This window comes from Lichenostomus cassidix, chromosome 9 (assembly GCF_008360975.1).
Source record: "Lichenostomus cassidix isolate B80296 chromosome 9, HeHo_3.0, whole genome shotgun sequence".
NCBI classification, from domain to species: Eukaryota; Metazoa; Chordata; class Aves; order Passeriformes; family Meliphagidae; genus Lichenostomus; species Lichenostomus cassidix.
The window spans coordinates 8,813,654-8,837,780 of record NC_139490.1 but is presented as its reverse complement, the minus strand read 5'-3'; the positions used below and the strand labels follow the sequence as shown (position 1 = coordinate 8,837,780).

Below are 24,127 nucleotides of genomic sequence, written 5' to 3'. Positions count from 1 at the left end.
ACCCACTTTCAGATGAAATGATTTTAAATGAAAGAGTCCCAGAGATCCTGAGTGAAAGAAGCCATCCAAGTGCCTTCAGCATTTTTCATTGCAATAGATGCTCCCTGCAGTTCTTGCTCCTGCTCAGTAGCATCATATGAAGTGTCTGATCTAATCTCCTGAACATTTTAATGTAAATTCCTCTTTAAAAACCCTAACCTTAAGCTGGTAGTGTATCCCTCGCTTAAGGGGTTGTTGTGTAGCTTTAACTTCCCTGTAAGAGAATTGGGAATGAAACAAATCTGTAGTTTGTAGAGTGCTTGTTTCTGTAAGAAATTTCGGGTGTAAAAAGTCTATCACAATGGAGGGCTACATGGCAAGGTCTGAAGCCTCTCTTTGCTGGAAAAGATTTTTTCATCAAAATGGAGGTCAAGTAGACCATGTGTAGTAGCCTATGGTGTATGGTCTGTGTGATGTCCACCTTTTACCCCTGTCCTCTGATCTCTTTGAGAAGACTTTTTCACTCTGTGACTGCTGGTCAAATTCTCTTTTCCTTTCAGGCCACTTATTATTTTTTTTCCTCGGGAAATAACGTGAGACTTACAATGTGAAGTGTTCCTTTTGTGACTTTGTCATAAAAATTAATGAGACTAGAAAAACAGTTTGTGGACCTGGAAGAGAATTCTAGTGAATAGTATTTCTCTATCTTGAATGCTCTTTCACTTTAATTAGCAAATAAACCAGAAGAGAGCAGCAGGCAGGTATTTCTGTGCAGGCTTAGGCTGGCATTTTGTCTAGCGCATTCAAAAGCAATGATTTGAGAGAAATCAGATTGGTTGATCACTGTGCTGTATCTTCAAGTTCTCTTGGTCTGAATATTTTGGGGGTGAGGGAGATAGGGTGATTCATACATGAGCAAGACAAATCCAAGAGCTGCCAGTTTGCATTATGTCAATGTATGTAAGAAAATATTTAGATAGAATTTCCATTAAAAGTTCAAAAGCAAGGGGCTCACGCTGACCCCGGCTTTTAGAAGCTCTGGTGGGAAACCTGAATGAAATTTAACTCTGCTCAGCGTGTTTTCGTTGGCTGACTCCATGTTTTATTATCTCATGCAATGAGATCTTTCTTGGTTTGTCGATTTTCTATCGAGGACAAAAAGTTCATGTATGTAACAGTGCACATATTGAATTAAAGTGCGATTAAAGGCATGATGTAATGACCCCCCTCTCCTTTTCCTTTAGTCAATATTTGCCTGAAGGGTCAATACATTACAATATTGACTTCAAAGTATTCAGTATTTTTTTACCTTCTGAGTGTGTTGGCTTCGAGTGTGTGTAATATTAAACCTGTTGGTTGAACTGTTGGTCTAAGACTTACTGTCTAAGTAGTTTCAGGCTTGGATGCCTAATCCATGTAGAGCAGCTTTCAAGGCATGTGATAATATCACAACACAGCTGTAGGCAGCTTTCTGAGGTGAACCATTTAATCTGCAGCCTTTGCTCCCAGCTTCCTGACGAGTGGTGGGATTTGTCCCTTGGTGTGCAATGGGATTATTGCCCTCTCTCCCTGCTGCCATCATATTTAATCTCTGCAGGACCTTCCAGTGGCTGGAGGTTATGTGGGCACATCTAAACCCCAGCCCTCCCACCTTCCATGTGCGTTTCTGCTGCCTTTCCATCTGTGCTCTGTTGAGTGCATAAAAGCTGCTCAAGAAGCAAGATTACATTTTACGTACTCACAGTGCTGTGCAAACATGGCTTAATAAAGTTAAAATCATTATGAAGTCAGGCAGATGTGCAGGGTGTGCTGGTGCTCATTTCCCTGAGTACCCAGGTGGGGCACAGTGGGCTGGGTGGCTCTCCCTAATATGAACTTGAACCTCCTCACACTTCCTCTTCATCTGTTTCCATTCCCACTCTGCTGAAATCCTGTGCTGGTATCCATCAGAAGGGCACACAGGCACATGTGCTGCTTAATAACAGCTACTTACCATTTATCCTTCAAAAACGTGACACTCGAGAGAAGGGCTTTGATAATGTTCTTTGCAAGGTGTATAAATAAACAGGATTGTCACCAGTGTGGGATCTTATTACTTTGTCTCTTTAAAAAAATTAAGGAAAGAAAAAATATTTATAGATACCCAGAGGTTAGTGAATTCCTCTAAAGAACCAAGTGTTATAATTAGGAACTCACTGCACTTAGAACTATTCTACAAATAAGCACCTCAAATCCAGCCTAGTCCTTCCAGAGAAAACAAAGGTCAATAGGCTGCTTTGAGGATTAGCAAACCAGAATTTCTTGGACCAAGGTACTAATTACTTCCAAAGATGAGGATGATCACTACTTCCAAATCCGAATTACTGCCAAAACCTCATGATAAACCTCAGTAGGGCTCCTCTCTAGCCTGACTTTTGACTTAAGATGCTTTAAAACTGGATAAAAAGGCGAATGTGGAGGAAAAGCAGGATAACGGTGGAAATATTCTTATAGTGGAAAGCTGCATTTCTGCATAGATTGATGCAAAGTCATTGAAGACTTCCCACGTCCCCAGCAGCAATTTGAGCTCAACCAGGGTGAAGGAGAAGCAAGTACAGCTCAGAGAACCCAAAAACATGTGTGACTTACTGCTCCATAACGGGGAAATGGAATCCTGCATTGCCTGTGTACTTGTAAGGTGGGGTCCCATCTTTCTTTCACGCTGTTGTCTGACAGCAAAGGGATGAGGACTGGGCTCACTATTACAAGCTTCTAATTGGAAAGACTTATCCACATGATTCTGAAGGGTTTTCACATTTCCACGACTGTGCTTGAGGATTCGCTTCTATGTGTGTTCACTCGTATGTTGTAGTGGTTGTGAATTTGGGAGTGTCCTGGGAGACCACAGTTTTCATCCCAGGTGGCAGAAGTGGAAAGAAGTATCAGTTTTGTGAGATTTTGGCATAAGGCAAAAGGGTCGTGGTAGAATTGGGGGAGAGGGAGAGGAGTCAGGATTAAATATGTCAGCAGTTCATTTCTGCTCGCAGCCTACTGACTTCCTTGTGCAATTGCAGGGAACTTGGAAGTGGGAGTTCACATCGCGGACGTGAGCTACTTTGTACTGGAAGAAACTGCACTGGATAAAGTAGCGAGTGAAAGGGCCACCAGTGTCTATCTGGTGCAGAAGGTAAGGACAGCTTTTCCTTTGATGACTCTGTCTTCCATTTACCATAAACTCATTTTCAAGGTTCATTTTCAGATGCTCGCAATCAAAATCTGGCTATTATTGCATGTCACCTGCAAAAATGAGTAAATCGCTGCAAACGCAGAAGCTGACATAGCTGCTCACTGCCTTGGGGCTTATTGAGAGAGCAGGGGGTGCAGCAGCAGCTCATGACCCTGTGTCTGTGGTCAGGGAGTGCCACACATGGGCCAGGGCTCACCAGCTCAGTGCTGACCTGAGGTGAGCCTGACACACCCCAACTGGCTCCTCTACTTTGCTCTTGGGGGCTTCAGATTGGCAGGTATGGAGGGTTTTGTCTTTGCCTTTGAGATAGGACATCTTTTCTATAATAAATAAACATATCCTGCTTACTACTTAGGATTAGGAGTGATTCTTCCCATCCCTTTCCCTCCTGGATATTTTCAGGGTTGTTATCCAGGGAGATTGTTGTAATGGTGCTGGTTCTTGTAATGTAGCTTCCTGTGTCCTCTCCACACTTTCTGGATGATAAAATGATATATGTTACACTAGTGAAATCAAATTAATGGTTTGATATCGACTGTTAACCTTTAGTAGCTGTTTTGTAGCTTTTTTTGGGTAGAATCTGCAAGGCACAGCCTTAGGAGGTGTCAGGGAGTCTGGTGGATTTCAGCTCCCTGTAGAAGAGCAGTGACAGCGATGCCTAAGTGTCCCTGCTAGGTTGGTGTAGTGACACCAACAGCACACAGCTGCTGTGTGCTGGGAGACTCCAGTTACCTGTCCCTTGCTGTTCTCCTGGAATGGGAAGCAATGTGTATCTCATGGAAACAGCAGTTCTGGCACCAGTCTTCCCAATCCTACAGTCTCTCCAGTGATAAAGCCTTGGCTTCTGCATTGCCCTGCTTCCCCCTCTGATGGATGGCTTGATGATGGGGGACATGGGCTGGCCAAAGGGGCTGCAAAGCTGTGCTCCAGGAGGATGTTGTATCAGTATTTCCAAGTCAAAATACTGTGGTTTGAGGGCATGTGATTCTTTCATTCAAGGGAGAAGGAAGATTTTTTAAAGAAAAGAGACATTTTTCATGAAAATCTAGTTGAATGCAAAAGTTGATTGGATTTTGTTTCTAAGTGTTTCTTTTGTTTCTTTTGCCCCCGGCACTGCCAGTCAGTCCTGTGTGATGCCAACATAAGTTACCTGCTGCCCCTAATCTTCAATTCTTCTTCAACTACCTTGGTCCAGCAGCCAGGATTGGTGTTTTACCCACACTTCTGCCCTGCAAAAAATACATTTTAAAACAACAAACTAGGTTAGATGCTGAAATTTTCAATATTTTAATTGCAATAGGTGAAAAGGAGCAAGGGGATGGGCAAAGGAAAGCAGCCTGGCTGACTGAAGCAAGATGGTAGCATGACTCTTGTAGAAAATATGCTTTCCTTTGATGAAACTGTTTCCTAAGACAGCTGTGATTCTGCAAGAGGTTAGCAACACGCTAATCCTCCCAAAGAAGTTAAATAAAGCCACATATTTAATTTTCCTGAACCAGAAGGGGAGTTATTGTGTAATTGCTAGTGGTCTATTTAATAAAAGTCAAAAGTTTTTGAAATAAGAATGTATCAGGTTTTAAGAAGCAAGAAAACCTAAACAGTTTCCTCCTTTTTGGCACATCTTACAGTGTTATTTTAGGTGTGAAGCAGCTCAAGTGAGAGTTCAGCCATAAATCCCTATAATATTTTACTGGTCCTATTTTACACTGGAGATCAAAGATCGGAACTGTAAGCCTGTCTTCATGTTGAGTCCAAGGACTTCAAGACATTCACTTTTGACACCAGCAGGTTGTCAGGGTGTTGATATTTTGATAATCTTAGGCTGAGTAACAAAGAGTTGCTCAAAATCTGAATTCATGGAAGTGTTGATACAACTCCCGAGCAGAAATCTTGGCTCATAACAAATTGCCTATTTCCTTTGAGTGTCTTGTAGTGTATAAGCGAGAGATTTGCTGAGCCCACTCCATTGTTGGACTTCAGCATCCTCCTACCAACTCTAGTGGAAACTCTTGGTTAATACAATCCCTCCCCATTGGATTGACTGGGAGAAGAATCACTTTGTGAGTCAACCTGAACCAAGAATTAAGGGGAAACCAAAGCAGGATGCCAGCAGAATGAAATTGTTTAAAGGGAGCAAAACTGTTCATGTAACTTTGTGAAGATAAGAGGTTATGCTTGACCAGGGTTTTTTCTCTTTTCTCTTTGGTTGACTGATCAGTTTTCCCCTTCTGTTCCTTGAAAAGCTGCTACAGCAAGTCCATTGATGCAAGCCACTCTGGCCAACCTGCTTTGAACCTGGCCAGTGAGTCGGTCCTGGCTGCAGCAGATGTTTCTGATTTTATAGGGAACAAGAATTTTTATCATCCCAGCATGCATGTACTCCCTCCTACTTCCCAGCTCCCTAGGAATGAATCTGAGACTGGAAACTTGCATTTGGTTTCTAGAAGCACTTTATTAGTTGAAGAGGCAAAACAAAACAAACCCAAGGGCTCTGACAAGCAGGGGTTTAGATCTTCCCGTGCAGAGGAGCCAGCTGCTCAGCAGTGTGACCAACCATGGTCACAGATCCATCTGTTTTATAATGCCAGGATGACAGTGATGCCCCCTGCCCCAGCAGTGCCCTCTCTCACTTTGGTTTGCCAGTAGTGCCATTGCTTTGGCTTTCTGGGATGTGTGGATGCCTGTAGGGAGAATCAATAGCTCAGAGCAGGCTGTTGGGCAGTGCTGGACAACTGAGTCTTGAGCATAGTACTGAAGATTTTGCATTTAGGACTTGGAAATAGGGAGAGAGAAATCCTCTGTCTGTGGTTTGATATGAAATGCAGACCCACAGCTGCCAGCATTGTGGATATCAGCCTTTCACTCAAAGAAGTGCCCTTTCCAGTATCTCATGGGCACTGCTAGGCTTGTGGAGAGAGATGATGTCTTTTATTAGCCTGACTGATAGAGGGGGATGAAAACCAGACAAGCTCTCACCACCCAAGCCCTGGTTTCTATGACCCATTCATTAGAAAGGATTTCCTGCGGGGTGTAGCTCCTTTTTACATTGTAAAATTTTTTTGCCTAGCCCTGCTGGGCCTCTCCAACTACATTTCTAGATTCAGCTACATTTATAAACCCCTTATTCCAGGTTTGTGATCCCTGTATTATAAGCTCAGGTGACTTTATTTCCATGTGCAGTAAAATCAAGCTGAATGATGTGATCCCCAACATAGGCACATCCGTAGCAATTTGCCAAGGAAACCACTTCCCACTGGAGGTGCTATCCCTCGGCAGCATTTCAGCTCGCTGGATTCCTGTGTGCCCTGGCACTCTGCAGGACAGCTGGCAGACACTGCTGGCTGTTGGCAGACAGTCACTGGAAGGGCAAAGCATATAAAAGGTGCTGGGCAACCTCTGAGTTATTTGAGGCAATTCTACACAACTCTGATATTTTGCAAATCAGGACATTAAAGACGTGCTTAGGGAAATCTCCTTTCATCCCGTGTCTCTGTCAGAAAGAGATGGAGATAATCCTGTTGCCAAAGTTCCTCTGGGCAGCGCCTGGGATCACTCCTGGAACATCTTGCTCTCTGAGTGTGACACAATTGTGACATCTTTGTATGTTAAATGCTGGGCTTGCAATTACTAGGAATCCTTTCAGGCTGTGACCAGAACGTGTTAAGGAAAAAGGAAATGTGTATTTATAACTTAAACTTCTGTGCCTTGTGACAGTTGTTTTATTCTCCATATAGAGAGTGAAGAGGAATCATGATGTTAAAGCACAAGGAGGCAGTCAGCTAAGACTGTTGTGGTGTTGGAAACAGGTTTCTTTTAATTCAGTAAGGAAGAATAAATTGAAATACCTTCAGTGCAAGGTCACATTATGTTACGTATGTGTTTTCTGAGCCCAGGAAAAGGTTGATTGCATTCTTATTCTCCCGTGAGACTTCCTCCATGGCTTAGGTTAAGTTACTTTGCCTGAAGTTTCTCTCCTGTAAAACAAAGGTAACACAGGCTGATGCTTCCCTAACAGTAGATTTGTTACAGCTAATTGCTTGTTGAGTGCTTAGTGCTGTAATTATGATCTGAGTTAAAGCTTTGCTTGTGTTTCACATCATTGAAAACCCTTCCATTGAATTATAGCCTCTTGAATTGGATATTAATCCTGCTCAAGTACACTTAAAACAAGCATGGGCTTTCGTGTTCCATGTAGGCATTTTTCTAGCAAACTGGTATTGCTGCAGGAGACATGAAGGGAAAGAGGGTGTGCTAAGGCACAGAAATATTCAGTAAGTACAGACCATTATCAGATGATCAATCAGAGTTGGAGAGAGAGAGAAAAGCAGCTTTTAATTTGGGTGCGAAAGGGCATGGGAGCTTTTATTAAATTACTGGCACTTTGTTCACTGTGACCTGAACTTTGGGGTCTCACGGTGGTCATGGGTGATCTTAGGCAGGCAGGGATTTCCGAGAGTCTATAAAGCTATTTTCTCTCCTTTCTGGTATGGGTTGGCATCACTTACACTAAATTTATACCCTCGTGGTGCAGATCCTTCCAGACAGCATGGCCAAGCTCACGTACTGGGTCAGTGAGTTATGAATGTAGCAGTATTGTTAACATTCTGTTCACAACTGGAATAACAGAGCTGTTGCCTTCGTGTTGCGGGAAACAGCTTATCATAAGCTGTGCCCCTGTGACCTTCCAGGCAAACCAGGGCTGCTGATTCATGGTGTGACTCCCTGACAGCCCCAGACCATACAGTTAACCTTTTGGCACTAGCGTGCACTGCAGTTAGAAGGGATTTATAGCCATTGTCTGGTGCCAAACCACAAATGTGATTAAATATTTTGAGAGTCTTTCCTTCAAAGCAAAAGGTAAGTGTAAAATGTGTGCATTTGAGGACTAAATGGGCACCTGAGACTGTTTTTTCGTACTGTTTTGAAGAACAGTTTTTCTACTACTTCCAGGTAGAAAAAGTTATCTCTGAAGTCACTGAATAGGTGTCAGAGTTTGGAAAAGCTGGGATTTGTATGCCAGTCGGCTTCCTTCTGGTCCTATATTTACAGGCTGGCACACAGAGCAGTCAAAACGGAAACTAAATTAAATAGCTAAATTACTTTATGGCAAACAAGTAGAGCATTCCTCTCTGTGTTTTTCTGGAATGCACCATCCCATGTTGCCACTCAAAATAAACAAGAGGAATAACGTGGTGGTTCTTTGAGGGCAGTTATTGCTTCTTCACAAAGGTAAATAATGAGAATGGAAGTCAGAAGTGAAACTCAAATAATGAGTTTTGCTTCATTAAACAGCTGCTAAAGATTATCTTTACTGCAGACTTCACTTAGGAAATAACTCAGGGATGGTGGAAACACTTGGAGCTACTCAGGTTTGCTCTAGCATGAATATGCTCAAAAGCTTTAGCTTTGTTGGTGTAGTCAGGTGAGTAATTTGTGGTTTGGTAATTCAATGTTCAGCAGCAGAAATATTGATTAGTTGTAAGGAATTAGGATGTGGGTTAAAAAATCCTGCCAGAAATTTATGATGGCTGACATTTTGTTCAAATTTTGAGTATAATAAAGTAATAGTTCTCCATTTGCAAAAATCATGGTCAGTAGTCCTAAAACAGGCACTTTTGTTTGTCTCACCTGCATCTACACATTCCTATTTGTGCTGTAAAGCATGGTTCAGTCTTTATTGAAGCCAAGCATGGCTCCTGTGATGCATGGGAGAAATTTAATTTGTGCTTTGCAGAGTGGCAGACTTGCATTTACTTCTTGGTTACATGGTATTCAGTGGCAAAGCAAGAAACACAGTTCCCAAATCCAAGCTCTTCAGCTCTTGACTGCCAGGACCATGTTTCTTCAACATTAAGTTTCCTGATGTGCCCAGCCTTCCTCATTGTTCCCAGTGCCAAAGCGGCAGTGGGAAAGAAGCGGAAAACAGAGCAAACTTGGTGACCTTAAAAGTTGCAGAGTAAGTGTTTGCATAACCAGGGATAAAGATTGCTCTAGGATGCTTACTGCATTCTTCAGAGAGGAGCACTGGGAATGATTCTCAGGTTGGAGACTGACAACTGCCTCTGGTTTCACTGAGGGATAGGGCTGATGTGAGTGTTGGTGGCCTTAGCCATGAAATCCTCTCATTTGAAGAAATCATCAAAGAAGATTTGGTTTGCTTCCTCATTCCATGCCAGCATGCTGTCTGCCATGTGATAACAGCTCTGGCATGGGTGATGCATCCCAGAGCTGTGATGTAGCCACTCCTGCCACAGCAAACGTGATCCTCACAGCTTAATACATTTTCTCCTTTTGTGCATTGTTGATCTGCCCTTTACCAACTGGTCAGGGAATCTTGGCCACACTAAAAGCTTATGTCTCACCAAGGCTCTCTTCTCTTCCAGGTGATCCCAATGCTTCCCAGGCTGCTCTGTGAGGAGCTCTGCAGTCTCAATCCCATGCGAGACAGACTGACGTTCTCTGTGATTTGGAAGTTGACTCCGGAAGGCAAGGTACCTCAGGCAGCAGGCAGTCATCCTGCTAATCAGTCCTCCCTTGGAGGCCAGCTCCTACCCTTGTAGTGGTAAAAATGCCATCCTTTAATACCCAGGTGGATAGCAAAAGTGAACAGTACTGGAGGATGTAGGATTGTCCTTTGTCTTGTCTTGCTGATGATATACTGTGGAATTTCCAACCGGAATAATCTCTCAACACAGTTGGGAAAAGAGGAATATTTGTATGAATCTCAGAAATTGAGAATGTCCTGCCCCCTTGCCAGGTCACCCAACCATTTAATGTCTTACCTCCAGCTGCAATTTAGAGCTAATGCCTTGGGTGGGACGAGATGTGTCCCTCGTGCTCCCAGGCAGTTGTGCATTGCGGCGGATGCGGCAGTGTCCCTCTGTGGACTCTCTGGTAAACAGACTATTTAATTCCTCTTCAGAGTTGCAAATTACATCAATCCAAATAAAGCATGATAGCCCTTCAGCAAAGGCATGGCTCCATGCTCTGCATGTGTTATTTCCTGGGAGCAGTTGTGGAGGCTGGCTGTTGATGCAGTGAGCTGCCTTCATCTGCCTGCCTGCGCTGCCCAGGTTTTCATTTCTCTCCTACTCCTCTCCCACACTTTTGTAACCCTAAAATCTTATCTCTGGTGATCACAGGGTCCCCTCAGTAATCAAGAAGGGGTAAAGACTGGCAGCACCAGAGTACTCTCTGGTCTATACAAAATACACTTTTTGTACTCAGATTTTTTTTTAACCACTGTTGTGCTCATATACAACTCTTTCTGTAGACAGTATTTCTTGTGCCAGTTTGGTAATTTTTCCACAGAGATTCACTTTACTTCCATGTTATTATCCCAGCTGCTCTAAAGGATGCTGGATCTATCTATCTTTGTGCAGTAGTAAAATACAGTTGCAGTCCTGATTTTGTATTTCTGCAGTGAGTCCCTGCTCTTGCACTGAGTTGGGTTGTGTTTGTCTGCTGTGAAAAGCACTCCCCTTCCTGTAGCAGCAGCATGATTACTCATGAGGCTTTCTAAGAGTAGCTATTTGGTGAACCTTTTATTGGCTCTGAGTTGTCGTTGAGCAGCTAATACTCAAGTCTTAATTAAAATAAGCCTTTAATTACATCTTGTCATGTCTTGTCCCATGCAATATATCCGCTGTGTTTCAAACAGTGCTCAGTCCAACCCTGTCTGACCAGTGAGAAAACAGAGGAACTGTGGCATTCCACAGGCAGATCTCTGGAGTGGTCTAGGTCATGGCCATGCTGCCCCTGGGAGAGCAGACTGCCTGTGGCCATCTCAGCAAACTGGTTTCTCCTACAAGGCCTTTCAGAGTTACAGTCTTGATATGAATGTCAGGTGAAGGCTGGGGAAGAATTTACTCTTTCCAAGAGAAAAAGGGGTTGTAGGGCTTTTGCCCAGAAGGGCATTCTTCCAAAAGCTGGTATTTCTAGGTGTTACTATACCCATATCTCAGTGTAAAAAGGATCACATGCTCCCCCATGCTCTGCTGGGTGAAAGGGAGGTGAGTCAAAGGCCCCAACACAACCCTTGAACCTCAGCTGTTGGTGGAGAGCCGTGAGAGCACTGACAGTGAGGACAGGATGTTACTCAGAGACCAAAGAGCACTTCACTGCACCCCAAGTGCAAGGCAGTACTGTAACCTTGGGCTCTGCAAAGCAGAGGGGAGAGGTGCTCTGAGCTCCAACTGTTCCTCTTCCCAAGCAAATAGGTCTAGAACTAATGCATCTCCCAGGGAAAAGCCATGCAGATTCCACACTTGAATGTGACTATTGATAAGCTGTTGGGGTTTTTAAACCTTGTTTCTTTTAGAAAAATAATGCCAGGTTTAGCCCAGCTGGGAGATAGACACATTCTTGTTTCTGTTGCTCTCGGGTTCTGAAGTTCTCCTCTTCTAATTTACATTGACTGTAACAAAATGCTGCCTGAGCAGCACTCCACATAGCTCCAATGAGATAGTGGGACATGGTGTATCTGAAATGACTTTCCAAGGACAGAAGTGTGAAGTGTATTATTTCATCTGTGCTGTTCTTCTGAAGCAGAGCTGGGTGTTTATAGAGCAACGTAGAACGTTCTTGTTCTGATACAGTCAACAGAAAGATGTTTGAAAACAAATGATGCAGCTCTTCTTTTTAAGCTATTGCCTGTTGATGTTTGGAGCACAGCCCTGCCAGTTCCTTCTTCCTTCCAGTGAGGATGAAAACTTACTTCAGTCTGAAACAACCTATACAAACACTCTGTCTTCCAGGCTCAAAACTGTTGTTATCAGCCAGTTCGGGATACAGACACTGCTGGGTGTGGAGAAAGACCTCAGCCTCCTGCACAGCTTTGTCACACCCTCAAAGAGAGCTGTAACCCCAGAGATTGTGCTGTTGGGAGGATTTCAGCTGAGCCACACTGACTGCCATCACATTCTTTGCTTGTGGGTTTTTCTCAAAAGCAGCCAGAACTGCGGAATCCTTATCATAACTTTAGAAATGCTTTAGAAATCCTTTAGATGCTGGTACTCTGGGTGTACTCTGGGTGCACCAGGTTTGCTGTGATGGAGGAGACCTTGCAGACTGCTCCTGTGTGCTACTCACTGTAATCTCCAAGTCCCAGCTCACAAGCCCCAAATGTAATGCTCCTACACGGTGCCATGCCCATCCCTCAGCTATGGTGCATGGACCAGCCTGTGGGAGCTTTCCCATTCCTCTGGGGGGGTTTCCAAAGCAGGGGCTACTGACCTGCCAGACGTGCATCCCCCATCACCATGAGAAGCTGAACCACATTGAATGGATGCAGCAGAGCACAGAGCAGGTGCTGCCAGCACTGTCCAGCTTTGTGGCTTTCTCTTCCTTTCTTTCTCCTCAGCACAGAGGAAGAGACACACACAGAATAACCATGAGCTAATGGTCAGAGCACTTTACATTACAAGATGGTATGTGCTGCATCTCTGCTATTAAAGCACTTTCGAATTAGAAATGAGCTTAAATGCCCTGTGACTTTCAGAGCTCTGAGCTGCTGAGTTATATAGCAATATATTCTGTGGTGCATTAGGGAGGGAGGCAGCAAAGGTATTTTGGGGATCAGTCCCTTCCTATTAAGAAGAAGGTTTGTCTCTGAAGCAGTGTCCTTGATGAGGCTGTCATAGAGAGCTTGCTCTTCTCCCTGGACACTGTCACTTGCAGAATTTACCTTGTCCTGTTGGGCTGATGAAGGGGTAAGGTGGCACTTGAAGCTAAGGCAGAATTACAATTGTCCAATCATTCTCTCAGAGCACTTGTGCTCTGAATGGTTTATCACAAACTCTGTCTGTCTCCAGAGCCCTCATGCCAATGCTCTTGTCTTTTGTGAAGAGCCTTCTGCCCATGTCCCTCAGCTCTCTGTCACTGACTTGATGAGCTGTTGCATTCTCTTATATATCTCAGCTGAAAATAGATTTTCCTCGTTGCTTTAGGAAATAATTCTGAATTGCTACTTCTACACTGGTATTCTGTTAGGGACTTTAAAATGGGAGTGAATTCAGGTTTAAAATAAAATAATTTTATAAGCAATTTATGGAATATTTTCCTCTCAAGTCCGAAGTAGTTTGGAAGCCCAAAAAGGTTCCTGGCTTGAGTTTGGACCTAGGACCATAGACATGATCAGAGAAGGAAGGAGTCAGTGACTGTCCATCTCTTCTCCAGACCCACCAAAGTCCTACTCAGGCACTTTCACAAGTGCTAGTCAGACATTGGGGTTCCTGCAGTACTCCTGAAAACAGAGTATTTTAAGTCCAGCCCCTTGTGCCCTGGTGGCCACACTTTAAGTCATTCTGCCATGTTTTAGGGAGGAGATTCTGTCTGGCATGTGTGTATCTGCCTGTTGTCACTCCTGCATGTGGTACCCTGAAATCAATAAAGTGATTTCAACTCCCAAATGGGCTGTAGTTCTTTGAGCTCTATGAAGGAGGGCAGTCAGGTAGAGGAGGGAGATCCAAGCAATCCCCTGTGTATTACATGCATGTACACGTTACTAGATGCTAGAGACTCTGTATGGGCAAAAGGCTTGAAGGTCTCAGTAGGACACAATCTGCACTTGAAGATAACAGGTAGTGGTGAAGTCTGGTGTCATTCCTCCCAGTGTTTGTACAACTTCCCAAGCACTGGCAGAATGAGTCCTCAGATCAATTTGCACTTTACAATTTTGCAGATCCTTGATGAGTGGTTTGGGCGGACGGTCATCTGCTCCTGCGTGAAGCTCAGCTACGACCATGCACAGAGCATGATTGACAGCCCTGGGAAGGTGCTGTCACCTGAAGAGCTCCCCCCTGTCTCACCTCAGCACTCGATAGCTGAGATCCAGGAGGCTGTGCTGAACCTGCATCGAGTGGCACAGCACCTGCGCAAGCAGCGCTTCACCGAGGGTGCCCTGCACTTAGACCAGGTGAGTCCAGCCCCTTCAGGCTTCACCACAGCAATTTCACCTTGAACTACCTAAGAATTTCCTGGCCAGTCTTGAAACACTAATGGGTAAAATCAAGGCTGGAATAAAAAGGCAGGTTTGAGTGCCAATGTCTTCTTAAGAGCAGCATGAAATTATGTACCAAAAGCACTAAGTAGGATGAAAAGAAAAAAATTCTTAAGGAGTGATCCATTTTCCAACATTTTTCAAAATCCTAAAGCCCTGTTGGACTGGGTGAGTAATTTATACAGTGAAACAAATCATGAGAGTGTCGTTCATTATCATGCAGTTCAGATATTAGTGCACATTTCACTGGGAAAGGCTCATCCTCCACATTTCTTTCTGTGCTTACAATATTCTTGTTTTCCACAGCTTTCCACAGTTCTCTATGCTGGGAAAATGGCTAAATGTTATCTAAACTAATACTTGCAAGTGTTGGGTGTGTTTCAGAGGAAAAAATGCTGGTGAGGAGGTTTTCTGTCTGGGGTGATTTAAATAATCTTGTATCAGTAGTGGTATGTGTAATTTCTATTTTACAAGGAGATCCAGATATTTTAGGCTATCATAGCAAAAAATACTTTTGCATATGATGTTCAGCTGCTCTGAGGTGGCTTCTGATAGTTTTTGTGGATAGGAGGTTGCAGTAATTTTTGGAACCCCATGGTCTTCCTGAGCAGGAGATAAAATAATCTCTTAGCATAAGGAAGCTCTATTGTTTCATTCTGCAAAATGAGTGTGTGTCAACATAAGGGTATTTCTGAGAAAGAAGCTATGTATGGAGTGGTGTAAACAGTACTATTGTATGTAAGACATAAGTCATAACCCTTCCATTTTACTCAGCATTGCAGTGTTGTCCCCAGTTGCAGGGAAGTCTAATTTTAGAGAAATCATTGCAGAGCAACAGGAGCAAGAAGTGTCTATAATCTGTGACCTTCCCTGACAGAGCACGTGGCTTACTCTGGTGAAGCTGCTGTGGAGAGGAGCCAGTCTGCTTTCCCCCATGTCTAAGATGGACAGAACAATAAATCTGCATCTTGAGTTTCAGCAGAGGAGTTTTTATTTAAGGATAAACGTTCTGCTGTAGGCAGTGTGGAGTCTGAGGCTGTCTTGCCTACATCTGTTTTAGGAGGTCTTGGAGGACTTGTTCAGCACACATAAGTGAGCCTGGAGCAAGGACATTTGCTTAAGGTCCCCCTAAAGTAATTTTAAAATTATATTAAAATAATTTTGGAAATCAAACTTGCACTTTGAAGTTTTCTTAAACCTCTTTTGGAACAGAGACTTCCTTCCCACTTTGAGGATTAGCACACAATGGCTAATAAGGTGGGCCTTTGTTCCCAAGCACACCCTGGATGCTAGAGAAACATAAAAATCCCAGTTTTTGCATGGGATCAGCTGACTGGGAAGCCGTGGAAGTATCTGGATTGGAAAAAGTGTCCATGGTGACTGGGAGCTGTGGCCCAGAAAGGTCATCAGTTGCCTTCCACAAGTCACTGTTAAATTGTAGTGCTGAGTGCTTGCTGTGTGCCCCTGAGTTGAGTTACCTGTTATCAAGCTAACCTCAGGGGAAATATGTTTTAAACGAGCTGTGACATTTTGAATGGGAGGATTTGGCCAGGGAAGCATCCTGTTCCAGTGATAGCCCATAAAAGATTAGCTGTGTTTTGTTTTGCTCTGTGGTCCTACAGAGGAGCCATTAAAGAGAACATATTGGAGCATCATTTGTGAGGTTGGGATTAAAAGCCACAGCTGAGGGCACCAGAGATAGTTGATTCCTGCTCAGCCTACTTCCCAACCATCATGATAAACTGAGTTATATCTCACAAGTGGCACTTTACACTGTCCAGAATCTCTCTCCCCTGGCTAGAATGTCAAGGTAATGGTCTTTGAGGAGGAAACATATTTTAGATCAAGGGACACTTTCACCACACTTACTCAAGTACTGCCCTGATAGCTTTATTTTGATGAACTACACCCTCTCCAGCCCATGGAGAAAGTGGTTTCTGAAAGGCCTGAGTATGACCAGTGTGTGGGGGATGGCTTTGTGGACATGGCCAGTGGCATATGGCTGGACAAAGCAATCTGTGTCTTTTAATAGAAGGGGGTGAATCCCTCTACTTTTGCTTCCCCAATTCCCTGAGTTCCCAAGGGCAGAGTTGTGTGCAATGTCACACTTCCAGCCCCAAATGATCAAGCAAGGGTGGGTCCAAATGGGAAACACACCTTTCTAATCACTGGACCTCTCACTGATTTCCTGTTGAGTAATGTAAATCCTGAACAATGGAAGAGAAACTCCAGCAGGAAGCTTGGGGCAATGAATTATCGGATTCCAAATAAATATGTGAGTGAAGGAAATGATCATCTCACAGTCTTTAGGGAGGGGGTGGCTGGGCATGGATGACTCCTGTGCTTTTTTTTCCAAGGGATGTGAGCCCTTTTCCTATACATTGTGTTATGTTTGAGAGTTCTACCATGGGATAACTCCTGATTGAACAGTGACGACTTTTTTTGCTTACTTCCACCCTGCCATTTTTCAATATGAAGTATTCCTATGCTTTCTGTTGGTATTAAGAAAATCCTGCAGGCAAGAATCTCCCATTGTCTGCCACTGGCTGTGGTGGCCTTCGGGTGGTGCTCTCCCTGTCTGCTTCACTTTTCTCTTTGGAATGATACTGATCTCGCCCATAGTATCCATATATTGTAGGATCTATTCTCCAAAACTAAGAACATCTCTCAGATTAAGCCATTCATGGGCATCTTTTTATTACAGCAGTTATAAACAATACTGGTTGGCCAGGGAGCTCCTTGGACCTGACACAGGATGACTCCAGGAGGATGCAGCAGTGTCAGGCTGGCCCTGCTGTAGTGAGGAGAATGTTTCCTGTTTGAATGTCACTGCTGAATTTTCATGGCCTAATATGAGAGTGGCATCTGTTTGCCCATAGTTTTATCTTTTAGCCGCAGTTTTAGAAGCAGGAATATGCACAGCTCAACGGATGAAGAATATACATACATATATATATATATATATTTTAATAACTTAGGAATTGCATATCTAGGTCACACAGAAGACCTTGAAACATTACAGAGATAGCACATGGTCTGGAAAGCTTAGGCTGTGTGGGTTCAGTGTCAGTACAAGTGTGTCTATTGGGGCTGTGTAATTTTTAATTCCTGCTTCAGTTGAATCTTGGCCTTGACAACCTACATACCTGTGACCCACTCTTTCCCCCCACTCCCCACTTCCTTTCATGCCTCTGCAGAGGTCTGGGAATCCTGCTGGAATTGCAGGGAATCCTGCTGCATTGGACTTTGGGTCTGAGACTGTGTTTGCAACCAGAGTCACACATCTGTCATTCCCTGGGGATCCAGCTGTCTCCATAGGTCCCTTCTGGGGCATTTCCCCTAGAATATGGTTTCCTGTGCTGCCTGCCAGCTTCCTAGTTCCAAAAAGCAGCTGAGCTGACTTTTAAAGGTTTAAAGACTTTTCACCTTCAACAGCTAAGGAGCTTATGAAACTTTGTCCCCACAGACAGAGATTAATGTATTTCTTTTCCTTCTCATTCAAAGCTGCAGCTCTCAGGTGTAAAGGCAAGAAGTCTTATATGTGACTTTAAGAAAAAATGTTGAGGTATTTACAATATTGTCTTCCCCCCAACACCTCTTTCCTGTACAGGACCATGAAATGCCACCCCTGTGCTGTCCTCTCAGCTCCTGGTGTACCCACTCTATAAACTGGAGCAGAGATCTGACCTGGTTTAAAAAGCAAAGTGAGCACAACCTACAGCTTTCCATTTTTTTTTCCTGGCCAGGTTACTTTGAAGCTGGATCACTTCCCCAACCCACAGCTTTTAGAAACACTAGCCAGAGAATCAGATAGAAACTTGCTTTCAACAAAAAACATCAAGTTTGCAGAAAAGCTCCTTAGCTCCAGCCTGCCTAGAGGAGACGTGCTGATAAATGGTTCTCTTTTTGGCCTCAGCAGTTTAGAAATGAATCACGAGGACAGATGCCTACGGGAAGACAGGTTAAAAAGGATTTCTGTCCCTATTTAAAATGAGAATACCCCAGGATGCTGATCTGTCTCTATGACAACTGTCTGTGAGCTGAGCAGTGCCTTTTGTTGTGTCGGTGATTCTACCTTTGCCAGCACACTTACACCTGGGTGCTCAAAACACCGGCAGTGACCAAAGTTCTTTGTGAGAACAACCCAAAGTGCCTTTGCATTGTACCAGTTAATGGCAGTGAATTGTTTGCTAGAATAGCTTCTCTCTTTGTTTTCTGCAAAACAGACATTCAGCTTTGCAGGTGTGTGTGAAAAGGGAAGGCAAAAAAATGACAAAAATGACAGCTGAGAATGTTACACAAATTTAAGGGTTGAATTGGTAGTGAAATGGTCTTACTTCTTCTTGCTCCCAGCCTGTGTATCATGCCATTGTTGTGTCATCTGAGCAAGGGTTGCTGTTCCCTGTGGGTCTGTATTGTTTTGAATAACTTCAAGGTAGTAAAAATTGTATTGTTGTAGGTCTGTAGCACATTGGAGACCTATGGTCTTGTCCCATGGCTGCTGCGGATAAGGAAATCAGTGATCTTTGAGAACAGCTTTGTTTATTTAAGACTGGTGGTTCTCCTAAAGCAAGAGAGCATTCAAGAGAGCTTCAGAAAACTTAGGGAAACAAGCACAAAGATCCCAAACACCAGGATATGTGCAGAATGCCAGCTCCAAACTATCCAGGTACATGACATATGGGATGCAGTAACCAGCTCTGTATAGTTTTTGAAGCCATCAGAACCAAGTCTGCCTACCTGATGCAAACAGCTTTGAGAAGTTGACTCAAGCCACTCACACATAGAAAACAAGGAGGAGGAAGAACACTGCACGTGCACAATGTGACACTACATGTTGGGAAATTTCATATTTGGTTGTGGCTAATGGGATAGGACAGAAACATGTATTTTTAGACAGTTGTCCTTGCTAATACTGTTTAACTGTAAGTCTGAAGAACCACAAATTAATTACTCTCATTATTAAAATTTTCCAATATGAGCAACTGCTGGAAATAATTATGGGAAATTGTTTTGTCATATTTCCTACCTGATATCTGCATAGTAAGCATTTAGGTCTTTTATTCTTGCTATGTGAGAGTAATAAATATTTCTACCCTAGTTAAACAGTCATTGTGTGCAAAATACAGTTAATTAGTAAATGAATGGAAGACTTAGGGTTGGAAGAACTGTTTAGATGGGACAGCAAAGGGCTATAATATTGCACAGACCTCAGCCTGAGGTGTTTCATAGCAATATCTGAATGTGTGTCTGAAAGTGCTGTTGGGACAGAAAGGTTGTCCTGGCTTGAGTACTCTCAGGAGTGATGCTTAGGTTTTCTGTCCATGGCTGCTGTATGTGCTACCTCTGCACCCTGAGTGCATGGACCTTTCAAGGGAGGAGTAAATGGCTTTGCTCCATGCCCTGACTGGGGCAGGGCTGCATCTCTTGGCCAGTCTTAAAAAGAAAGTTGTGGTGCTCATTGCGTGGCATTTTACACTGGTATCAAATTTGTCTCAGATTTGGTTCCGCCAGGGTAGGTTGAGGTGTGTACCTGGCTGGGCACTTGGCTTTGGCCCTAGAGGAAATCCAAAAGACCCATCTATAAAAGCCTGAAAACTGCTATGATGCCTCCCTAAAGAGGCTGTTACAGCAACAGTGCATGAACATGACAGCAGAGGCAGGGTGGGCTGTATGTACAGGGCTGTGAGATAAATGGAAGCTCAGACTGACAAGGAGCTTTCACTATTCACTTCCTATCACAATTCCACCATTGTCTGCTCCATCTCTTTGATGTCTGGTTAAAGAGACATCACTGAAATCCAGAATGGGGACAGCAGGTGCTATACGATCATTATGGACAGTTGCTTATACTGTGTGATACATAAGGCAGCTGGGGGAATGTTGGATGTACTTGGAGATTAATTTCCTTTGGGGATTTGATGTCTTTTGCATAGCCCCGGTTAATACATCAAAACGAGCATCTGAGGCCTCAGCTTACTACTGGGGAATGCTGCTCTTCCCTTCAGGAGTACCCAAAATATGTGTGCAAAGGTGTGTCAGCAAAGTAGGGAGGATTTTCAGCATGTCTTTCCTGCGATACCACAGAGGAACATGGTGCTTGGCAGGAAAATATGGGATGTCACTATTGTGGTCAGGAGCAGCTAAGGCTCAGGTCAGGAAGTTTGCACACACACCAAGGATCCACATGGGATGGAGGTGTTGTGGGATGGAAGGGATGTTTGTTAGCTGAGCATCTCTCTGCTTGCATGGAGATGTTTGCATTGCCAGGAGGTTTTAAAATATTTTGATTAAATTAGGATTTTGAGTGGAAAGCTCTCTGAATCTAGTCTTTTGCCCTGGGATTTTAATGAAGTCTTCCCAGGGGTGTGAGTAGGATTGATGTCTTCACACATGTCCTGCCGTTCCCCAATCGTTCTTTTAGAGCTGAGCAGCTGTGTCCCAGCAGGAGCAGGTGGTGAAGTGGTCGAGCTGGCTCCATCAGGAAGGGAGAATCGGACACTGGAGCACAGGGCTCGGCTGTGGAGCATTGTGCTGGGAGCCACTGCAGCCAGATGTCTGGGCAAACACAGCCAGGAAGGAGCTCCCCACACCGTGGTGCTCTGGCATTAATTTACCATCAGTAATGCAAGAGTGGGTTATGACTTTATTCTTCCTGGAGTAAGTATTCCTAGCTCAGATATTCAAGTCCTCCAGTGATGTTCGAGTGGTTTTCTTCTAAACAAACACAGCGTAACCCTTGAGTTTTATTAAATCTACCACGGATGTGCAGGCTGAGAAATTTCTCTGTAAAAAACAAGTCTTATTGCTTTAATTTTGAGATGCTGTTTGACACAGCAGAAGTGTCAGTTGTTCTTTCACCTGCTAGGCTCAGAGCAAGTGTCAGAGGGGAGGCCAGCTCCATCCTTCCACATGATGGGAATGGTTTGAAGAGGTGAGTTGCCTGAGCTCACAGTGTGTTGATGGCAGAGCTGGCAGGACTATTTCTGATTCCCAGGCCAAATCCACTGCCCTGGGCCAACGCTGACCATTCTTTTCATCTCACATTTATTACTGACAGCTGTTGAGTAAGAACTGGTGGGGTTTTGTGTGTTTCTGCTGTGTATTGCTGGCCCAGTTAAGAATAGAGTTTTTTATTCTGGCTCCCCAGCAGATAGATCTCACAATTCAGAGCAGAGAAGCAGGAAGGGCTGAACTGTGGCCAGCACATCTCTGCAGTGCAGAAGCAGCAGTGTGTTTCACAAGTAGCCTTTCTGCCCAGTCTCTTCAGTACTTGGTCTTTGCCTGTGTTTGCCAGGACCAAGCCAGTGGGCTGCTGTCCCATGGAAGTCTCTCTTGCTTGCCTGGGACAGAGTTGCAGTGAGCAGTACATCATTAGACCTTCCAAATTTGCTTGTCTTTTTCTGTTGATTGAATCTAGTTAGTGATCAGCCATTGTAGAAGGGTGGTGAGCTGGCAGTCATCACATGCTGACCTGCAAGCAAGGTTGAAGGCGTTTGCAAGCACTCCACATTCACACATGAAGTGCACATCTCTTGGTTCCCCGGATTAGCTGGTGTCACCTGCTCATGAGGACCTCATACAGTGCCAAATAGCATGTCTAGGGGAACGAGTGGGCATCTGTAGCAGGTGTTGGCTTAGTGTGGTGGAATTTGTCCCAAATGTGACGCTGATAGCTCAGGTGAACAGAGGATTCAGTGCTTGATCCAGCTGAGCAAGCTGCTCACTGGTATTTTTGAGGTTGGTAGGGAGAGTAGTGGCTTCTGCTGGCTATATTGAAAAAGGTTCAGGATGGAAAAACTGGTTCTTAATGAAGCAGAAACAAACTGGTTCTTCAGTGTCTCTGATAGCAAGACAGATAAAACCCAGGAAAACTTGCGTTTTTGTAGAGGTGCATGTGGGGTGAGTGCTGGGAGGAAATTCTTATTTTACATTTTCTGCTGAGGAAACAGTCCTTGCTCTGAGAGTCTTGCCCTCCACTTGATGGTGTTTTTCTTCCCTGGTGATGAACAGACGTCATCAGAAAGTCTCTTGTTGTTCCAGATTCTGTTTATCACGTATTTGAACAAAGACTTGACAAGGGGTTTTTTTCAGGTATTAATTATAGTTGACTGCATGGCTAATCCATCATCCTCTTTAGATGGAGTCACTGGGTGTTGACTGATGTAACTGCAAATGTGATCAATCTGCCATAGGTGAAGATGTAGCAGCTCTTTGTCAGAGCCATTTCAGATTCACCCAACAGTATATGGAAGAAAGGCTAATTGTATAATGACAAAAGACAACGTTTGGAAGGAGATGAAAGATTCTGACATTACAGTTCTGTGATTTCTTATTTCAATTCCAAAGTGAGAAGGGAAAGAATTCATGGGTACAACTCATTTTATCAGGTGTTTCTGGGCATGATCAGTCATTCTGAGTCCTGGGATATTTTATCTTTTGTCATCCATAGCATACGGATACTGAAGTACAAAGAAGCTCGAAAAGCACCTGTGGTTTTCATAGCCCTCTGAAATGAGACTACAAGAGCCTTAGCCAAGATCCCAGCAGCTGAGCTGAGGACAGAGCTGGTCTTGCCCCATCTGAGGAAGCCATTGCCTGCTGAAGTCCGCTTTGGGGTTTATCTTTAAACATTCTAAATCCAAGCTCACATATTCTGAAATTATATGCCCTGTTAAAATTTGCAGTGATTCATTTGGAGTACATTTTGTTGTGCAACCTCTTGGTTTTGTTTTGAAAGCAAGTGGCTTTGAATCTGTCTTGAGTAGTCCGGATCATTTATCTTACCCTTTTCTGCATCTTTATGTGGCAACAGGGAAGTTGTTTAAGCAAACAAACAGAATTCAGAGTATGGATTTCCCCTGAATATGTAGTTGCGTAAAATGGGAGCATGAAGCATGACATCTCAGATAAGGTTGTTGGTCCACGTTGCACTTGTTTCTGAGATTTGCCCATAGTTGGGATTTGAGGAAAACCTCCTCCCTGAGTGTGCTCCTTCTTTGTGCAGCTCTATGTTCACTTGTGGGAGACACATTCCCTGTTGCTTCCTGCTTCCATCTTGGGGCACAAACACCCTTCTCTCCCCAAAGATGTGTATTCTCAAGTTGTTGCATTGTCAACACCTTAAACCTGCCAGCACTACTAAACTTTGCCCTCTGAAGGAAGCACATTTCTATTTTGGTTCTCATATGATAGCTGATATTTTGCATTTGTGCTTATTAGTTACCAACCAAGCTGGCCACAACCCATTGCCCATCTGTGATGGGCTGCCATTAAATTGGTGGTCACTTGTAAACTAAGCAAGAGGCAGTGAGAAAGTAGCCTCAAGAGTTTGTTGGACTCAAGTGGTGTGAGGGACTTGAGACACCTGAAAGAAACCAAACATGCAAAATCACTGTGAAGGGGGTTTGTGGGTAATTCCTTTCACTGGGCTTGAAAAACTTGTTTCTGTCACAGAAATACAAACTAACCAAGCAGTCATTCTTGCTTGTTTTTTCCGTAAAAAAAAACCAAGCCTGAATATAACAAAATTTAATTTGTGCTGTCCTTGACAGTTGAAGTAAACCTGCCCTATCATGGGTTTGATCTGATCCTGCAGAACTGGGGAGCTGCAGAGCTGTCGCTTATTGGGTGTCTCATAGCAATACTGAAAAATTCACAGTCCCATGAGTCAGCAGGAGGTTTTGTATTAACTCTAGGGTTGTGGTTTCACCTCAATTTCAAGGTCTCTGTTTTAATCTCAAGACTATCCTTGCTTTTCTGAGGAAAAAGCCCCTTGATTCAGCTAGCACTTTACTTCTGATTAGCATGTTTGAGTAGAACCTGATCCACAATATAGGAAATAGAATGCTTAAATAGCTAAAATGGGATTTAACAAAATGCAATTTATTGAATGATTTCTCGGTCATTGATGTGTTTAGCAG

General features: G+C 43.7%; 1 protein-coding gene across 1 annotated transcript in view; it reads left to right on the top strand.

Annotated features, from left to right (window-relative positions):
- Positions 1 to 24,127, top strand: part of DIS3L2 (DIS3 like 3'-5' exoribonuclease 2) — a 180,832-nt gene that overhangs the window by 105,835 nt on the left and 50,870 nt on the right. The window contains exons 12-14 of the mRNA XM_085069257.1: positions 3,033 to 3,145; positions 9,589 to 9,696; positions 13,887 to 14,120. Of these exons, the coding sequence (XP_084925383.1) occupies positions 3,033 to 3,145; positions 9,589 to 9,696; positions 13,887 to 14,120 (455 nt within the window). The remainder of the gene's footprint in view (positions 1 to 3,032; positions 3,146 to 9,588; positions 9,697 to 13,886; positions 14,121 to 24,127) is intronic.